This window comes from Ochotona curzoniae, unplaced genomic scaffold (assembly GCF_017591425.1).
Source record: "Ochotona curzoniae isolate NIBS_2020 unplaced genomic scaffold, NIBS_Ocur_1.0 contig_64, whole genome shotgun sequence".
In the NCBI taxonomy this organism is placed as follows: Eukaryota; Metazoa; Chordata; class Mammalia; order Lagomorpha; family Ochotonidae; genus Ochotona; species Ochotona curzoniae.
The window spans coordinates 13,490,792-13,511,196 of record NW_024466502.1 but is presented as its reverse complement, the minus strand read 5'-3'; the positions used below and the strand labels follow the sequence as shown (position 1 = coordinate 13,511,196).

Sequence of the window (20,405 nt, the reverse complement as noted above, 5' to 3'; positions counted from 1 at the left end):
AGTAGCATCATTTCCTTCAAAAGAGCTTTTGATTTTCTTTTTCATTTCTTTGGTGACACATTGGCCATTCAGTAGCATGTTATTTAACTTCGTGTTGCTGTTAATTTTGTATTTTTCTTCCTGTTGATTTTGTTTTATAGATTTTCTTTTAAGGGGTGGATAGTAACTGTGTAATAGAAACTATCATATCCAGATGTGAAGATACAATGCAATATGCATCTCTACTTCCAAATCAAAGATGTCCTCCCAATGAAAATATTAAATATATCTTCTGAATAGCATGCTGGAATTTTTGCCATTGTCCATACCTGAAATGTCAGGATCACTTAAATTGCAAATGTACGTAGAAAGGAATATGCCCTCCTCCCTTCTTTCTAGTGCAACAAAAGACAATTCATTGTGTGATTATATGTGCATGAGCTCATCTGCCTCTTTCTGGAGGAATTTACTACTTGTATATCTCCACCCCATCCTTAGGTATTTTACCCTAGGTAAGAGCTTTGTAAGAATCAGGACCCAGGGCATTCGCCAGCACTAACTCCCAGTGCCCCAAGGAATCATCATCTGGGGTGGAAGCCTTTTACACAGTTTTGCATCTGGTTTTCTGGACAGGAACCTGTCATGATTTACACGTACACATTGTGAACGAATGTTGGATGAATAAAGGCACAGTTTCCATGGTTTCAGTTTCCTGTTGACTGTATTTGTGTCATCTTATCCTGATCATTTTTGTTGCTAGTGGACCTAGCAGCTGGAGTTGTCTCACTCTGCTCCACAACTGTTGAATCTTACATCTACTTCTGCTTCAGGATTGTTGTAAGGAACCTAAGCCAGTCTGAGAAAGGAATGCAAGTGGAAAACTCCAAAAGGACTGGACTTTCTCTTCCTTAATAAATTATAATTTGGGGATAATCTCACTGTTACATCAAATGCTCACATCAGGAACATGCTGAGATAAATTCCATATACTTGCAATCTGGGTTCATTTTAACAGGAAAGGCCAGAGTTGTTTTCAATGTAGCTATCATTGACAACTACAGAAATTAAAGAATTTGGAAGATCACAGGGCATGTGTTGTCTGTCATACTGTGGTGATGCCTTTGTAACAAATATTCATAAGCAATTCCTAAGGGAATGAGCATTGTCGTGTTCTAATAAAACTTTGACAAAATTCACAGACATTGTTAAAAAGGGTTACACCCAACCATTCACTACAGTTCCTGCTATACCCAGTGGTAGATGGAATTTGTCCCAGAGCCATGATGTATAGAACATGGTAAGTGGAAAAGAAATGAACATGAGAGGGTGGCTCTTCCCTTAGTGCCTCTGCCAGGTCCCCATGATGGGATCGTTCTTGATAGTATCAGTGGCTTCAGGTTAATGAAAGGAGGGATCTGCCTGCTGACACTTCCGCTCTCCCCTACCTTCCGTTCCCATCGTGTATTCAAAAGAAAATCAGACATGGCCCACATTCCATCATCTCCTTGTGAATTTACTTGCCAGTAGTCCCTAATGCTGCCATGCACAGCTACATCAACTTAGGGAATGCATCAATAGATGAAAGCTCTCCTTCTCTCTGTAAATCTGCCTTTCAAATAAAAATAAATAAGTCTTGGAAGGAAATAAATAAAGAAAAGGAGAGGCTTAGCCTGGGCCCAAACTGGGGATGCTGGCACTTGCAGACTGCGTTTTAATCCACTGTGCCACAACTCTGATCCCTCATTTGTTCTTACCAAGCAATATTTAAATTTACAAAGAAGGAGTTGTTGTCTTTCTGCTTACCTTCTTATCATACTTTTATAATAATAAAGACACTTGATATCATTGCAATGGTATTTGTCAATTATAGCAGTGATAGCTCACATTTTCATTTATAAAGTGAAAGTAACTAATTTAGTGAACAAGGTGTTGTGTTTAACATTTTCCTTGCCTTGTTATCATGTCTGTCATCATTAATTCCATGAGCAATGTGTTAACATTCGATCACCTCGTGTTCGCATGCACATGTTACTAATAACTTACCATAGCAAAAAGATAAAATTTTCAAGAGATATGACAGGATCATTTTAAAATACCCAAATAATGTGATAAAAATTAAGCCATGGGATTCTTTTCAAAACTGGATTGCACTTCATTATATTGTGAAGAATGACAGAGCAAACAAAAGGAGTGGCTTGTGTGCTTTGTAACTGGAGCCTTATCCACTCAGAAAACAAGCTTATCAGGAAATTTAAGGAACCAGTGCCCAGACTGGGTTTGGATTAAAAAATAATCATAATAAGTTCACATAACTATTGCTATGATTCATGCTTCAGTTGACACGTAATTCTTATGATACTTAAGTTTTACTTTTAAGTAATAAGTATAAACTTCGGAAAAGGGTAAAACACACTCAAATTCAGTATCTTCAGATCTCCGTATCAGACTTAGGTGTTTGGAGACTAATAGCTCAAAATCTACTTATGTTGTCATTAGGGATGAAAAATGACATTTCAGTACTCACAGATACTTACTGTTAATAACTTTTCAGTATGTTCCTTTCTCTGACCTGATATAAACCATTTTTTTTCAATCCTGTTCTGTTTCTTATCCCTCCCTCCTCTATTTTGCCAAAGGAAAAATTCATTTTTCAGAAAGATTCAACATATTAGGTTGGCATTCTGCTTTTGAATCATGAAAACAGAGTTTGCAATAAAAATGCATGGGGCTTTTGGTGAATAACTGAGAAAAGAAAATGAACATTTCTGTCTAAGAGAAATATTTATATTTGGAGTATTTGTGAAAGAAATCTCCTTGATCTGCATCCATGGAATTAGATCCAGTGGGGTCATTATAATTTTGGTTCACTCTAAGACAGTCAGTATTTTATATCAAGTGGGGAAAAATAAAAGCATTGAGTTATAGTAGACATGTGGAATGTTAAACCAAATTTATTTCATTTGTGTGTGTATGTGTGTGTGTGCTGATAAGGCCGTGATAGTGACTATAGCACCCGGCCTTATTAATTCAATACAGTATTCTATTGCTCACAGAACTGCAAATGTTCTCAGAAGTCAGTTTATTTTTCTTCATTTTTAGGATCCCTGGCCAGAGGAAAGCTAGAGAGATAATGACAAAGATAGGCAGATACAAAGACAGAAACAAGAGGAATAGATACATAGTTTAAATCAATGGCATCGATCCACATAGTGTCTCATATTCCAAAACTTGAAGAAGAAAACTAAGCTAAAATGAGTTTTTGCTATTATTAAATAAAAATCTTTGTTCAGTTTGCCTGAGAGAGAACAGGGTAGGGACTCCTCTACATTCCAGGAGGGAGAAAATGGAGGAATTAAGTGAGATGACAAGGAAATCCTGACCAAACCAGAGCTACAGGAACTGTTAAAGGGTGGATCCAGGAAGTGTGTGTGTGTGTGTGTGTGTGTGTGTGTGTGTGTGTGTGTGTGTGTGTGTAAAAGAAAAGACATATATTAAACTGACTTCTGAATGCCAAGCACACCTTGTTTTCTTCCATCTGCCTCACTCTCCTCTAGCAGAACTGTAGTGAATACTGTTTTTTCAAGTTTATTTGCAACTGCTTTGTTATAAAATATTTTAATCACACACAGAAAGTAAAGATAATAAATATCATATGTCTATCAAATAGCTTAAGGAATATGGTCAAGATTCTAGATAAAGCCCTGTTAGCTTTTATCTCCAGTTCTAATCCCTCCTGGGGAGGGGAATACTGGCCTGAGTTTGATGTGTACCCTCCCAAAGAATGTGCATTGCCTTTCCTTTAATAAGTAAAATTTCTGTGGTTTCTCTTCTTTCTGGAAATTATGGAAAGCCTAGATTAATACGTATTTGTGACCATTTTCTATCTTGGGTTTAAGTAGGAATTTAAGAGTCATATTATGTGACGTACCTTAACACACCCTGTAGTTCAACCAGGGTGAGAAGATGCACTTGTCTTAAGTATTTTAAGTGAGGTTTTTAATTATAATATCTGGTACTCTGATCATTGGGTTTTCAGTGCCCTTCAGTGACTTTAATCATAGTGGAAATTTTAGATTTGATTCAGCAAGATATCAAGTAGATTTTCCTACTTCGGTCAGTTTTCTGTTACTGAGTTGTATCAATTCCAAGTTCATGTTTTCATGCAGTAACAGACCACTTTCATTTCAAAAGTCAAGGAGTGGCTTCTGCCTGCAAATAGCACTAAGGAAAGCAAGGATGTCTAAAGAAGTGACTTGGTACCAAAAATAGATATGCAGGACTCTCTCTTTTGTCTGCATTTCAGTAGAACGGGGCTATGAAGTACCCATCAGTGCCTTCCTCCATTCAGGGGAAACATTTCTGTCTAACAGGAAATGCCACATGAGGAATGTATGGCATATGAGAAATACCATGAAAAACACTCTCGTTAAAGCCTAGAACAAAGCTACTGAATCCCTCAGATTAGTGAGAAGAGAACATAATGACATTGAAGCATTGTTCCTTGCCTTCCCAGTCCAACAGATTATGGTGATGGGATGGAATGTCTTTGTGGTTCCCAAAACAGACACCAGTACCACTGTGCGACATTTAGTCATCTGGCATAATTTGGTACACTTTACGTAAAAGCAGGGGGAAAAAATGAAACCAGGATGTTTTATGGTTTACAATGTCATTTCACTAAATATCAGGGTCACCCTCAGTCTGACTGTATTGTGATTTCTCACAAATATGTGACACGCCCACACCACCTCTCTCCCACCTTGTGGCTGCAGAAGTAGATGGGACAAATATCCGTGGAGTAGAATGAAATTTTAGACAAGCAGCATCTCTGAAATCTACCCCGAGTCCTGACCATTGCATGCTGACGCTGAGTTCCTCATTGCAGGGGAACACTTAAGAATCTGCCCACAGGAGTACACGTGTTGCACCACAGAGATGGAAGACAAATTAAGTCAACAAAGCAAACTGGAGTTTGAAAACCTGGTGGAGGAGACGAGCCATTTCGTGCGCACCACGTTTGTGTCCAGGCATAAGAAATTTGACGGTAAGCAAAATGGTTTCTGCTTCTCTTTGTTGTAGGTAGCCTAGTCTTCAAGGATCTTGGGTGGATAGGAAAGGCATTTTCTTTGAAGAGGGAGTTTTTCAGCTCCTCTCACACACATTTATAGCATTGTCTATTTTTAGCAAAAACATGAATGTTCTTGACACTGTTATTTTTATAGTAATATCTTTGAAAAACCTGAGTTAACCAAGCTGTTTTGCATTTGTGCTTTGCCTGAAAGATTGATTTTGAAAGATTTAGCTCCATTTTTCATTGTTAGAGTAATTCTAATTCAGGTTTTGTCACATTGCAGCTTGTCTTCAGTTTTCATGTGGGAATTTTCTTTTTAAAACTTTAAGTGACATTTAGAATGATTTGAAATATATCACGTTTAAGAAGACAGGCTTGTTTAAAAATGATATGGATTCTGTTACTTTAAAGTTGACTATTACAGTGATATAGCACTTTTTACATCATGTTTGTAGTGTCTTTAACATGAAGCGTAAACCCCATTTTGATTTCTAGATTATATATAGTCAACTTCATCTCTGTTGTATCCACTAAGTAAGCATTTTGGATTAAGAAGTGTAAAAGAGAACAATTTTGTCACTGTGATTCCAGCACTGAATTCTCTCATTAGAGCATCCAGAAAAAATATAGTCAAAGGTATTCAGATCTTTAGAAACTACTGATAATATTAATATTCACAGCTTTGAGGGTTGCTTAAAGACTACTGCTCTAAGAAATGAATGTACCTGCCTATGATTTGTGTAAACTAGACTAGCAAACTCAGGCCAGCCTGACCATGTCCTGTTGGTAATGCTAGGTTGCCCAAGTGTAACAGAGCTGCTCTTCAGTCCTGACTCAACAGAGACAGTGCAGGGAAGACCTGCTGATAGTTTCTATGTGTACATTCAATGCTCCACATCGTCGCTGCTTCCAAATTGGTCCCTGAGTTGTAGTAGACACATTCACCTTGCGTTTTTGGTACTCGCGTTGGTGTGACATTTTCCATGGCTGCGATTTTCTCCAACTAGCTGGCAGCATCCTCACACTCTTTCCCTGAAGCTTCTTAGGTACATACCTTGGTTGGTGGATAGTAAGTCTTTCTTTAGGGGTGATGCTGTGAGTGAGACCCCAGGAGTACAACCAAGGATGACCTGGGAATTGCCTTTGATTTGCAAATTACAAATACAGTCTCAGTCAAGAGCCCCCATGGTCTCCGTTTAGGAGACTACAATCTGTCAGTTCAGACTGAGACAAAGTGAGATGTCTTGTTAATTGTTACAAAAAGCAGCTGAAGATAAATCTACTCCTTGTTTTTACCAGTTTGGAAAACAAATCTTGTGCATTTATGAACCTATCTGAAGTCGTGTTGACATAATGTGATGACAGTATTCAATAGCTAATGATATTCCTTTTAAGAAAAATATTAGAAATGAGATAGTTTTTACTAGTTGTTAAAATAAAACAAGTAAAGCTATTTCACAGGACTGAGCCAGATACTTTTTCTATTTCACAAATTTTTATTTATCTAAATTTTATTTGAAAGGTATAATGTGAGAGAGAGTCAAGCAAGCAAGGAGGCAGAGGTAGAAGTCAAGAATTCCCACTTGCTGATTAATCCCCTGAAATGCTTCCAAGAGCCATGGCTGAGCCACATCGAAATCAGTTCCGGGTATCATTCATGGATGACAGAGACCACAATCTTTTGAGTTCTATGCTGTTGATTAGATGGAAGTTGGGGTAGGAGCTAGACTCTGGACTTGAACCTGGCATTTGAACATAGGACGTCTGTAGAGACATGTTAACCATGACACTGAACTTCTGCTGATGTCATAACAATGATTATCTTAGCATCTCTAGTACTTTGTTTCCAATTTCATTTTTCTCATGAAACAATCTCTCTCCGTGGCTTGCATTCTGTCCTTCACTTTCTCTCCTTTTATGGAGATATTTCAAATTGTTCTAATGTACCTAGGAATATAATGTCAGTCAATTTGATAGGCTTTGGTTTTGCTAAGGTTATGTCTGACACAGGGGAGGATGAATCCTTTAGTACCTGCAGTTCTTGGAGAGGGCTCAAATTTCAAAGGGAGAGAAATTAAATGTTTGTCCAAGGAATCGTCCAGGTGGACCTAGGAAGACCTAATGTGATCCTGGTTAGCTCAGCTCCTGAAAGCTCAATTTTCTACTACTGCTACAGTGCCAAATAATAATAATACTAAATTATCAATTAAGTTATCACTGTCACAAATTTCACCCTTTCTTTTTGGACCAGAATAAAGTTCAGTTATGCAAGTGTGCAGTTCCTTTTTCTATTTGTAAATGTGATTCTGAAAATTTACCTTTCCCAAATGTTTTTATTAGAGGTTTGGGGAGTGTGGTTAAAAAAAAATGCTTTTTGAAAAAGAAGTGTTTCCTCGTGGTGTACACTGCGAAGTATTTCTGGTTTTGAGCCCAGAAGCACAATCTGTTGACTTTCTGCTTGGTAACTTCTTACTTGTTGAGTCATTTTGCATTATTGCTGCAGTGTCTTAATCCAAAGCTTCTGGTCTGTGGTTCTGCCTCTTAGCCTGCTTTCCTAGAGACTGTGGCTTGTTATTTGCGTTTTCCATGGCTTTCTTGGTTTGGTGTCCCTTCTTATCCTGGAGTACTTCCTGAACTTTGTGGAGAACGGACAGCACAGAAACACTATGCATGGATTTCAAAAAAAAAACCTTTTCAACCCAAATAAATGTAGAATTCAAAAACATCTTTCCACAAACTCTTTGAAGCACTCAAGTCATAGAAACTAGTGCTTAATTGAAATAAAAAGGCAACACACTTCATTTTGTTTTATTAAGTACAGCAACAGTTTAAACTATACTTGATACATGCAATCTTTAAATTATAAACAGGCTAAAAATTCAGTGACCATTAACAATGTATTTCTGGCTTTTTGCTTCCTTTATTCTGTTACAAATATTTTAATTCTATTGAACTTTGCATTTTACTTTTTGCCATGATTTTTAAAACTGAGTTCCAATGCACTTAACATAAAACCACGTTTGAGTTGGTATCATATTCTGTCCCAGTTTTTAATTAATGTATTGGGCAACATTTGAAAGGTAGTCCTGATAATTGCAAATATTCATTGGAGGTCTGGAAGCTAAACCTAAATTAATTTAAATTATCCAACTTTAGTAAAACGTCATTTTTTTTTACTTATATCTTCATTAGTCCTAACATTTACAACTGGGAGAGAATTGAAAATTGTATCAATTGTATAAATCTTTTTTCTCCCTTTGGAAGAGAACTTTCTTCAGCTTTCTGGCCAGATTTTGCTTTTGTAAACATAAAATCCAAATACTATATACTATGTATATGAAGAAGGTTAATATTCTTGACTTTGGCAATTATGCAGGTGTCCATAGGGTATGTCTGAATGTCTTTTGTACTTTCTTTGTCCACACTGACACCTCTGATTCTTCTACACATCCATCCATTAAGCCCTCTCGTCTTTGTGCAAAAGTTCCCAGGTCATGCCTCTTGTGTATTTTACAGCTCAACCCAGGTTTTCTATTGCAACCCAGGGGTTAAAACCACATTTACAAACTAAGTCAAGGCAGTAGGCAGAAGGATGTCTTTTCCCCATATTTTATCCCTCATGTATGTACTCCAGATAGCCAGAATTAAGCAATCAGGTGAAGTAGTACCAAAATGCAAACAAAGGATTATTTTGGTGCGCCCACTCATTGTTTGGTCTCTTGACTCCCTGGTCAATGCATAATGGGTATTTTTGTGTAAAAAATCTTATTGCTGAAGTGTTTCAAAGTCTTGTTCAGTAAGGGTCTAGGAAATGAAGAACATACAGTGTACTAGAAGTAATAGTAATAAACGGGAACCCCCTGTCTCTGTCCCTCACCCTTTAAGATGTCCCCCTGTTCATGAAAGGTAAACCGTACTGCAGAGTGACGCATGCATCAAAGGGCCACTTAGAATTCGACACCAGACTTTAGCATACCTGATTCTCTGCTGTTATCTGCTGTCATATAGGTGCGTGTGTGCTTGTGTGTATACAATATACTGTATGTATAATGTATATATATTTTATATATACTGCATAGCCTCTCCAATACTTTCCAGTGCCTGGATAGTCTGACATTTCATGATGAGCACCCACTACTTTTCTATTGCCCTTGCCTAATTCTGGCCTGGTTATTTTGGGAAATGAAATGGTCAGAGCAAAATACAAGCAGGTGTTCTTATGCCTTTACAAAACAAGAGAGTACCCACTTACATATATAAGTTGACCCCAAGGAACCTATGGCTCCTTGTGAATAACTACTTGCCAAGTTTCCATCAAGAATGAAAGTAAGACTATAAATTTGCATTTACATTAGGAGTAAATAGTAATATTAGACACAAATAATAATATTATAGAAAGTTGTTATTTGGTAGAAATTCTAGGGTTTATATTTTTTTGCATGAAATCTCGTGAAAGGTCACTGTTCAATTCTTTAGTCAGGCAACAGTGGTACTGCTGCGTGAGGAGGAGAGCTATGTTTGTTTGCTTTTTTTTAAGACATCAAAAATATCTAAGTGGATAATGTCCTTAAAGGGAAAATCAGAAATTGCTCTTGTTCTGTTTACAGCACCTTTTGGTTTCTGTCTAGATGTGGGAACTAGCAGCTTATTCTCCAAGACTCTTCATGAAACACGGATTACTCAGAGTTGGGACAATTTAGTTGAATGAATATTTTATTTTGGTAATTTTCCTTCAGTTTTCTATGAGCTTAAATTTATTCGCATTTGGTGTGCCATACGAAGCATTTCGTTAGTACATTCTTGGTTTTGTTATTTTACTTCCCTCCTGGCTTTTATTTATGTATTTTAATGATATACATTTGTTCTGGGAGTTTGGCAGCAAGTACATTTTTTAAAGTAAAATAAAAAACATTGAAGAGTGATTTCCATCCTCCCGAAGAACTTATTCTGTAGTAATGCCCTCAGAATACCCATTGTGCTGAATGCGGAAATAATTTATATACAGTGGCATAATATTTTTATACTGCAAATCTGCTTGAGTTTTCTTTTAAATATCATTTCTCATCTATATACTGTAGAGATGACAATAATGTAATGACTTCTGTAAAATATGGCCCGATTTCCTCACAGAGCACACTTATGTGAAACAGGAAAGAAACCCAGAGTAACTTTCCATATGGTCATAGAACCTTCTATATTTCCTGTCATAAGTGTGTTATTTCTTACCCATGCATGTGCACATGCATGCATGTGTGTGTATGCATAAAAAAATTTCAATTTAAAAACATTTTTTTCACAACCTGCTAAATAGAAAGCACTTCTGAGTGTGTAGTAGATAAAAAGATGACTGAAACTGTTTACTGTATCTTGACAATAGGATGCTGGACTCTCTGCCATTGTCCATGCCCGCAATGATGGACATATGACTGAGTATGAAGAACTATATGTTAGTAATGATATAGAGGAACTACGTGGAGGGGAGGAATTGGGGAGGGGATAAGGGAATTTGGAACTGTATCATAAAATGATAATAATACTAATAAAAAGTTAATAAAAAGAGGAAAAAAACCTGATCATTGTCTGTCGAAAAGTTTACATTGCAGGAGATACATAGACAAAGACACCCACTAAAGAAGGGTGATTGGTTAAGACCTATAGCAGACACCTGCTAGACAAAGGAGACTTATATGTCCCATTCAGGAATGTCAGATTAGACTTTTTGTCTAATTAGACAGTGCTCAGCCCAATATTCTTAAATGGCTTCAGATTGGGGTAACTAAAGAAGTGTAGAGAGGAGAAAAAATAGCTCCTGAAATTTTGTATCCATGTCCACAAGGTCTTGGGTATTGTTTTTCCAAAAACTATGCTAACATTTAGCTTACTATGCCATATAAATATTCTGTAAGGATGTTTTGTTGCTCTTATCAATCTGTAATTATTGTATAACAACCGTAAAAGGGTGCAAGCTAAAAGCACTTGCTGGCTAGTGTTGGGCTAGTGTGAGTCGTGTCTACATGTCTGGAGCCTGGGTGATGTTTGTGACCTTTTCTGTTCCAGGTATCTCTCATTCTTTAAAAGAGCAGCCCTCTCTTGGAGCATACTCTTATCTTGGTAGGGTATAGAGATTAATATAGAGACATGGAAGCAGGATTTCCCGGGATGCCTCAAACAGGTGGCACATTGTCATTGCATGGTTCTGGGGCAGAGTCAATTTCCAACATTAGACAGGAGATAAGTCTACTTTGGTGGAGGTGGAGAAAAGAATATTTCTTCATCCTAATCTGCCATCATCCTCAACTCCAATCCTTGTGCTATTCCCCCAATGTCTCATCTAATCATGTTTACTTTAAAAAAATGGATTCATTTTTGAATTAAAGGGAAACAAGGATTTTTAAGTAAAGCATTGTTGGGCAGACAGTATTCTTATACTGCCTCCCATATTCCAATGCACCACACATGCATGCATGAAGACACACCCCACTTCTATGGTGCCAGCGCTGAGAACCTTTCCATTCACCATGTTTCTAGCACCTTAGGAAGTATCAAGTTGAATGTTTCTTTTGCCTGTCCTCGGTCACTTCCTCAGTGACATGCACTGAATCTGAAGACCAATCTTCTGAAATCAAAATGTGCCAAACTCCGTCCTAAAAATGAAAGAAACATTTGCCTCATTGGCAGTAGGAAGTAAGCTCTAAATTTTCCCAAAGGGCAGGCCTTCCAGGAATGTAAATCAGGTAAGCAGGGAGTTTCCTTTGACAGAGCTAGCGAACAGGTTGATAAATCACACAAGTTTTTGCTTGCACAGTGTTCAAAGGACTGTTCCTCTGCACAGAGTCTTTGAAATGCAGTCCATGAAGGAACCGGTTCTTGGGGCATTTATCTTCCTCTTCCATGCTTCCTTACCCGTCTTCCTCTTCTCCTTCTCCTCTTCCCCCAACTCCTTCCCCTCCTCCTCTAGCCCTGTGTCCCCTTTAGTGTTTAACAGATCTCTCACAGCTTAGGCTGCAGACTGCTCATCAGCAACTCGATGGCTTTGTGATGAACGACCCATCATTTCCTCTCAGATCCCAACTGCACACCTGAAAGTAACTGAGAATACATTACGCTGCCAGTGTTGTTGAAATATCATAATCTTATTATCACCAATCCCCTTGCATGGTGGCTTTGCTCAGCAGCTGTTTCCCAGACAAGCCAATTTCTTTTAAGTATTGCTCCATCAGACTCCGAAACCAGCCCGAACAGAAGGGTTCTTGGTCATGAATGTTAATGAGCAGAGGAGACAAGTATCTGGTCCCTGATAGAGGTTCCCTAATCCTTTGAGTAACTATGGGTAAATTACAGGAGAAATTTTATTTCTGTTAAATTGATCTGCCACTGAATAGAGAAAACGGATTTTCTTCTTTTAATGAAAACCGGGTAAAATATTTAATGGGGGTATAAATTAGAAGTCACTGGAAATATTTCTTGTCTTCTGGTCTGAAGACACAGATTCTCAGTGTAGACTGTACACATTGCATTGTGCAAAAAATTCCAGTAAGCTTGTTATCTCCTTAGGTTTCACGGGTGTATTTTTATATATGGAGAGAGAGAGTGAAAGTACTTCCATGTGTTGGTACATCCCCCAGGTTTCCTTAGTGGCAAGGCTGTGCCTGGTTTCAGCTGGATGCTAACTTCGGTCCAGTTCTCATGGAAAGCGCAGCTCCTGATTGGCTTCTTGGGCCTGCCCTGGCAGGAAGCTTGGGTCCGCAGCCAGAGACGGGAATTGAATACAAGTACCCTGATGTGGGATACATTTAGATATCTTAACTGCTAACCTAAAAAACGTACCCTCTGAAGAGACTGTTGCTCTTCCTTGGTAGCAAGAAACTGATAAATACATACATACATACATACATACATACATATATACATACATATATGTATATATAATTTTCCACTGAAGATAATACATTTTCTCAAAACGAAGATGGCAAAGGCATTAGCAAAGTGTATGTATACTTCTAGGATAGTAAGGTTCAAAAGAAAATAATCCAATTGGATCTTTATCTAGAATGCCAGAATTATTTGCCGATGGATCCCTGGAGATGATCAGATAGCAAAAACAGATAAGTGAAGAAAACAATTGCTCAGGCTGGCAGACGTGCCCACAGTGATTTATTAGAGCATTCTTATTGTCGTATGGTTTCTGGGTTTCCATACTATAACAGCTTTTTTTTTTTTTGTAAGAAGAGGAAGAAAATTGATTTAAACTTATACAGGTGTGAAGATTTCCAAGTTGTGAATTATCCAGATACGGGTGTGTTGGTCTGTTTTCTGTTGCCGTAAATGAATACCACAGGGTGCGTAGTTCATAAAGGACGAGGCTTACTAGCTCATGCTTCTGGAAGCTAAAGAGGCAAGGAGGGCAGTGTGGATGTGAAGGGGCCCTTGGTGGCACAAGGTCAGAGAGGATGAGTGTGCGGGCTTGATCTCGGTCTTTTCAGCCAAGGACACGAGTGCCACCCTCAATCTCTCCTCCTCCAACCCCCCACCTCGAGACTTCATCTTTCCCTAATTACCTCCCCAAGGCTCCAACTCAGAATGCTGTTTAAAGAATTAAGAAATGTGAAATATATTTTCATTTTATTTGAAAGGCAGAGAAGAGAAATATCTTCAAACCTGACAGCACTATTAATATTGGAGATTGCATTTCCGATCAGAAGTGTTGGGGACACATTTAAATTCTAACACAGAGAAATATCAGCTGGCACTGCTCTTTTCGTTTCTGTTACCCAGAGACCCAGAGTAGACCATTTTCAAATTTCAAATTACATAATTATTGCTTCTGTCAAATATCTTCTTATTGATTGCTTTGTAAATGTTTTTTTTTAATTTACTCACATAAATAAATAACCCTTTATCTTTAGGTTTCCTGGTTAGGTATGATTCCAACCATTCGAGTTTTCTATAAAAGATTATTACAGGATAAGAAAAATATTTGGAAATAAACTGCAGCAAGATTCCAAAGACAATGTACAGTGTATGTGACAGGACACACTGCAGATCTCATGTGTTAACAGAAGTCACTTGAATTTTGACTCACTTCTGACATAGACACGAGCTCTTGAAATTTGGCATTGTAGCCAATCTGGAGGGCAATATGATTTTCCCAAATAATCAATTTCCTGTGGCACCAAATATTCAATTAGATGAAAAGAAAATCCTGAACTCAGAACAAGCCTTCCTATTTCAAATTCCTTAGAGATGTATTGTTATTTTTTAAAAATAAATCATTACAGTGGTCAAATGTGCCATTTGGAATTCATGTAGGATGATTGCTCTATTCATCAAATGGATAAATATTGTCCTTAGGATGACCATATCTTGGAGTCCATGCTCTTTCTGTTTCCCGCTTACCTAGTGGTTTACTGAATACAAACAATTTGAAAGTGAAAAGCAAATTTTAAGCATGATAGCAGGAAATCAGGACGCCTGGGCCTTATGGATTTGGAGAAACTGTCCTCCTTCATGGGTTTTGATTTCTGAACATTTCCTCGAATGTTCTCTTTGGAACAGAATAGTGCTGTTCTGTGGTCATTGCGAGGTCCAGTACTCTCAGACTTGCTCTTTCTCCCTTGCTACTCGATGGCTTGTCGTTTTCAGTAATTTTGACCCATGTTCTCAGCAAAAGACTAAAGTCATTAAGTATCAGTATCAGGCCTGCTCTTTCCGATCTTTGGGAATGGTGACCATATTTAATGCGTTTCATATTAAATATTGCAATGTTGTCTGAGGAGGGTGCCAACCCATGGGCACCTAGAATCACAAATGGGAAAGATGAATTTCTCAAGTTGTTTTGACAAATATGACATACGGACCCAAGCATCGTGTTATAGTTCTTTGTGAAATGTTAAGGTCTGCAAACCTGACAGTTATTCCTGATGTCAGTGGCATTTTTGTTAGTGGCTTTAATGGAACTTAATTTAAGTTCCAAGGGCAAAGATGCTCTTTATTTAGAGCAAAGCAAGTAGAAACCTTTATCTTAAAGTGCAGGGAGAATGCGTTCTTCTTTCTCTTTCCCCATATAAACACACTCTTTGAACCTGTGAGAAAGGAGAGCTTCTGACACACAGGAACTTTCTGAAGGATCAGTGAATGCACAGATTCCTTGAGGTTATGATTGTGGGACATGCACAAAGCTCAGAGATGTTCATTTTGCATAAATGCTCCTATTTAGTTTTCTTAATACTTATTTGAGAGGCAGTTACTTCTCATTCTGGTTCAAACGGAGGAGCTAGCAAGCCAACCCACTTCTCCCACATGGAGGGCAGGGACGAAACACTTGGAGCCTTGACTGCTGCCTTGCAAAGGAAGAATGAACTGGAAGTGAGACTGCACAGCAGAGCCAGGCTTCAGGCCCGGCGTTTTCATAGGGGACGTGGGTATCTCGAGGATCATGCTAACCACCATCAACAGCATCTTCCCTTAGCGAAACACACGGTCTCAGGACCACAACGCTGATGCTTGTTCTCAGAGGAACTGAGATGTTACTCATCAGGGTAGAGATCTTCTGCAGAGAAATGTGACACAAAAGTTTAAATCTTTGCTCTGGGACATCAAAGTTATAATGTCAGCCAAAATGGGCCTGCATCACACAAGTATCAGGTAGTTTTCCATCAAACAATGGTTTTTAGACATTTTTCTGTTGACTTGGTAATGAATTAAAACGACTCTTAAGAATGCCTTGATGCTTTACAGATCAATATTATTTTTTAAAAAATTGTAAAATCAATTTTTCCCTTTCATTGTATAGTTCATAGAATCAAATCCATATTTAGTTTTCATAATCTTTGAAATACATTACTTTTCTTTGTGAGATGATGATTTTTAGAGTCATGTAATTATTAGTGTTGGATTTGATTTGAAAATATCATATGCTTATTTTAGTAAAAGAACAATCACACTTACCCTATTAAGGATTTTAATTGACTTTAAAATTTGAGAATGAAGCACAAAGCAAAAAAAATTTCTGATCTCTGAATAGACTGGAGTAAAATGTCATAGTGATTAATATCTGGCTTCAGGGAAATTTAATTTGATGGATTTTAAAAAGAGAAATGAATAGCAACTCTTCATTTCTCAGACTAACAGTTTATAAATAAAATGAGAAATGGAATCCAGTCCCTGAAGGTTGGAAAGGATTTCCTGTTTTCTTGGGATAATTCTTCCCACCCTCTGCTTTAAAACATCATTGTCAGCGCAAGTCTGAAACACTTCCATAGTGTTGTGTTGATGGTCTGTATTTAGACTGCAGGCAGTAACTTACAGCAACATAATGTGAAAATCTGTGCGATATAATAAATCGTGACTTGTATTCAAGAATGGATAAAAGAAGTGATGACAATCTGTTCATTGATGGCTGACAAGTTTAGAAAGAAAACCACGTTCCATTGTTTCCTAGTATCCTTTATTACACATGTCTGTGTAATAATATTTTTAAAAACTCAAGTCAGCTTCCAGGAAACTATGTTTGAGCTTGATTTTGATTTCTTTTTTTTTGGTATGGTCAGCTGTGATAATTCTCATAATGCCCTGGGAGCACACTGCTTCTACATGCCAGCAACTTCACACCGTGATGCCTGGAAGAGATCAGTCTAGGGGTCGTCTGTATTCTCTTTCAGATTCATCCTTGTGGTTAAGCATTATATCACACTCACAACTTTTTAAATGATTCATATAATTATAAAAACTGAGTGGTAAGTGGACAGCTCTTGTATAGCCTACAGACATACCATACCTCAGTTTATGAAATTGTCTTGCTGAAATCTTTTTATGTGAGTGTTGATTTCCAATTTTAAAAACAACTGTTCATAGAAATTGTACCATGTCCCTATGTTATACTTCATATAATGCTGTGTTTCTATATCAAATTTCTTTAAGTTCTCTGAACTGTATTATATGCACATCTGTAGGAAAGGGACCCAACTGTATATATTCTAGTGAACACTGAAGGACAAAAACTGGTGATAGTTGCTCAGTACATATAACGAGTTGACTTTTGTCAGTAATGATTTAATACACCATTGACTTGGTATATAGAGTATTGGAGTGATGAATACAAACACTTCAGGCCTTCAGTTTTATTCAAGACTTGAATGCTTTAGACCTTCAAGACCTCAACTTAAACCTGCTTTACGTAAGAATGTACATTTTTACTTTGTACTTACGCGCTGTTTATTAAACAGATATTTTTTCATAGTTGATTTTAGTAATCTTAAATTCCAATTTAAAATGCATAATTTAAATGGCAACTGAACCTCCATTTGTTCAAGTTATTAGGAGCAGAGTGAAAGACGATAGCACAGTATACTCTTGGCAAGCTGCCAGCCGTGAATGAATGATGCCTTGCTGAATGACAGGTTGAGTTTCTTCATCCTCAGTTTCACTACCCATGGTGAATATTGAGCCGAATTTATCCATGCAGAATTGTTGAAGAGTCCAAGACATTAAGAATCCTTAGGATAAACATCAAACGAGCAGCACATCCACAAGCAAGCTTATTTCTTCCCAATGAGTAATGCCATTCCTTCATGCCATTTCTACACACACATTGTCAGACACAATTCCGGAAGAATGGCAATCTTCGGCTTGAGTTCACTAAGTCCCTTTTTTGGATTAATCCAATTCTGGTCAATTTCTTTTCTCATCTGAGAGAAACCTGTAGGTCCATATGTTTTAGACATCACCGTGAAACAGGTTTTAAAGTCACAGAAAATATTATGTATTTGTTATCTTTTAGGAAATGTTGTTCAGTTTCAACGACAGAGTGTGATTGTGTAGCAGCACATTCGAGGGCTTCCCTTGATAACAAACAGCTCAGCTTTTCAACTTCTCGGTTCAGACTCTTACATATGGCTTGCTCCTCAGCTCTTACTGTTAGCTTAATTCTCAAATTTCCCCTATAAATTTTTGAGTTTCACTGTTGTCAAATGTCTTAACCTTACATGTGACATCACCTTAAAAAAGAGCAGAAAAAATGAAAGAAATAAGTAAGAACAATGTTCTTTAGAAATGCTAAATCATTTGAACAGAAGTAACCAATGACTATTCTGTCCTCACTAAATATTTATGCCGCATGGGGCTGGAACGAAAATGTAGCCAGTTGATTCCTCTGCCATTCCTATGGCCACTGGTTTGTGGCCCGGCTGCTGCAATTCAGATCCATCTCCCTGCTAACGGCCTAAGAGCCACTTATACAACATTTGTGTATGAACTAGACTATATTACTAAGTAGCCAAGATTCCTCTCTGAGTGACAAAATCCTTCCTTTTAACTAGATAATAAAGTACTAAATTAGAACGCTGCAGATAAATGTTCTTCCCTGGAATAATAAACCATAATAACAAAAAGTAATATAATGATGCATAGTTTAAACTAATACTAAGAATATACAGAATATTAAAAGTAATTTAAAATGAGATTGATTAATATCAAACTTTCTATCAACAACTGCATGGCAGACCATGTAGAGAAACTTAATGTTAGATATATTTTAAATTCAGTTCTTTTGTTCCCATATTGTTTTCTTTTCCATTTTCCCCCCAGGAGAAAAATAAGCATGATCCTGAATTACATTTTATATTTCACATTAGCTAAATGCGTTGATGTTGGGGAACAGTGCCAAATGTACAGGAGCTGAAAGGTTTTGCTTTTGCGTATCTGTTTGCAAAGCAAGCCCAGGCTAATGGAGGATCATTTGTAGAAAGCTAAACCATGCTGCGTACTCATTAGATAACTTAGAAAGACTCTCTAGTTGGCCTCTCCCTACCCCCAGTCGGGATGGTTGTATGTGTTTCAATTAAAATCTCCATTTACTTCCAGCTGGTAATTTTAGCATCCATTCCACCAATGGAGAGCAAAGGTCAGCTACTCCCTCCTGGACACACGTACTTGTTAGAGAGCATCCCACTGGCCTTCTTGGTGTAGATATCTTTGAGCCACCTTTGCAGGCACAAAGGAAAGATGCTGAAGGGTCAGCTTGCGTGGGGACTTTCCTCTTATTTACTGCTGTAACTTCAGTAACTGTTGGTCCAGATGCTGCAGCAACTGTTGCCTTGTGGATTGGGATTCAGCAGCAGCTGTTGTTCTTTGCTGGAGCGTGTTTCCGAAATTCAAAATTTAATAGTCTGAGACCCTCGTCGTTGAAGGCGATGCTGAAAGTTAATTTGCTGAATCCAAGTTTATTTTCCTACCTAAACCAGCATTTGTGATGAGGGCTTTCCCTAGCGATACACAATGATAGGAGAAAAATGACTTATTTAATGCCATTATCAGGCTCAAGAGGGAGAGAAAGCTGGTGCGATAGAGCGGGCTGTGGGCTTTGCTGCTGAGCAGCGTGAATGTATTCAGATCGTTAGACATTTAAATCTAGTTTTCCATGCTTTGTGCCTACATTGCTTTTGGAAACCCAGTGGAACTGTAATGTCTACATTTCGGTAGTTTATAACAGTCAAGTCTACTTTATGAAGATATGTAAATTAAAGTGAGGAAACAGCTAAAGCACGCATTGTCATTTTGCAGCTAGTCACATCACTTTGACACGTCCGCATGATGAAGGAAAACATTCTCCACACCTTCTGATTTTCCGTACATAATTATATTTCTTTCCTGATAAATATGAAGTCTCATAGTATTCATGTTATTGCTCATATTAAAACGGTCACATAAACGTCGGAGACTGGCACGGGGCTAATTCTAGGCCATGTCCTTTACTAAGAAGGACTTTCTGCCACTAAGAGCACAGGGGAGATTACCCTTGAGGGAGAGATTTGAACTCTGCTTCTGAAGAAATGTTCTGTATTAGTCATGGAAAGCTCAGGCTGCTCTGTCAGCCCAGTGTGGCTTTTTGCCATCCCTGGACTCTACTGCTGGGGCCATAGTTTAGATTGTAAAGCTTTGTGTTATGGGTATGTAGGCCCTAAGTTAAGCATGGGTTCTAAAGGTGGAGTAATGAATATCTCTAAGCCCAGTTACAAAGAGCAGCCTAGCTGAACAGATGGCATCCTGCAGTGATAACAAGGATATCCACTGATAGCCAAAATTTAGGATGGATGCAGACAGGCAAAGCCACACATGTATACACACAACTTACCTGGGGGCGGGGGGAACAGCAGACCTGGCTGCAGAGTTGAGATCCGAGTTCAAATGGGAGGTATGCATACATTGCTAAGATGCGATATCAGAATAAAGAAACATGACAGATACCCCACAACAGCTGGCCAGTGTCTCAGTGTAACTCAAGGAACAGTGATTAGGACATATGAGACTAGGAATTATTAATCACCTATGCAGGTAACTGGTAGTGGCATTTGCTTTG

The 20,405-nt window shown here is 38.0% G+C and overlaps 1 protein-coding gene across 2 annotated transcripts in view; it reads left to right on the top strand.

Annotated features, from left to right (window-relative positions):
• Positions 1–20,405, top strand: part of GPC6 (glypican 6) — a 996,155-nt gene that overhangs the window by 243,898 nt on the left and 731,852 nt on the right. For both annotated transcript variants that reach the window (XM_040991023.1, XM_040991022.1), the window contains exon 2: positions 4,865–5,023. In XM_040991023.1, coding sequence (XP_040846957.1) covers positions 4,865–5,023 — 159 coding nt within the window. The remainder of the gene's footprint in view (positions 1–4,864; positions 5,024–20,405) is intronic.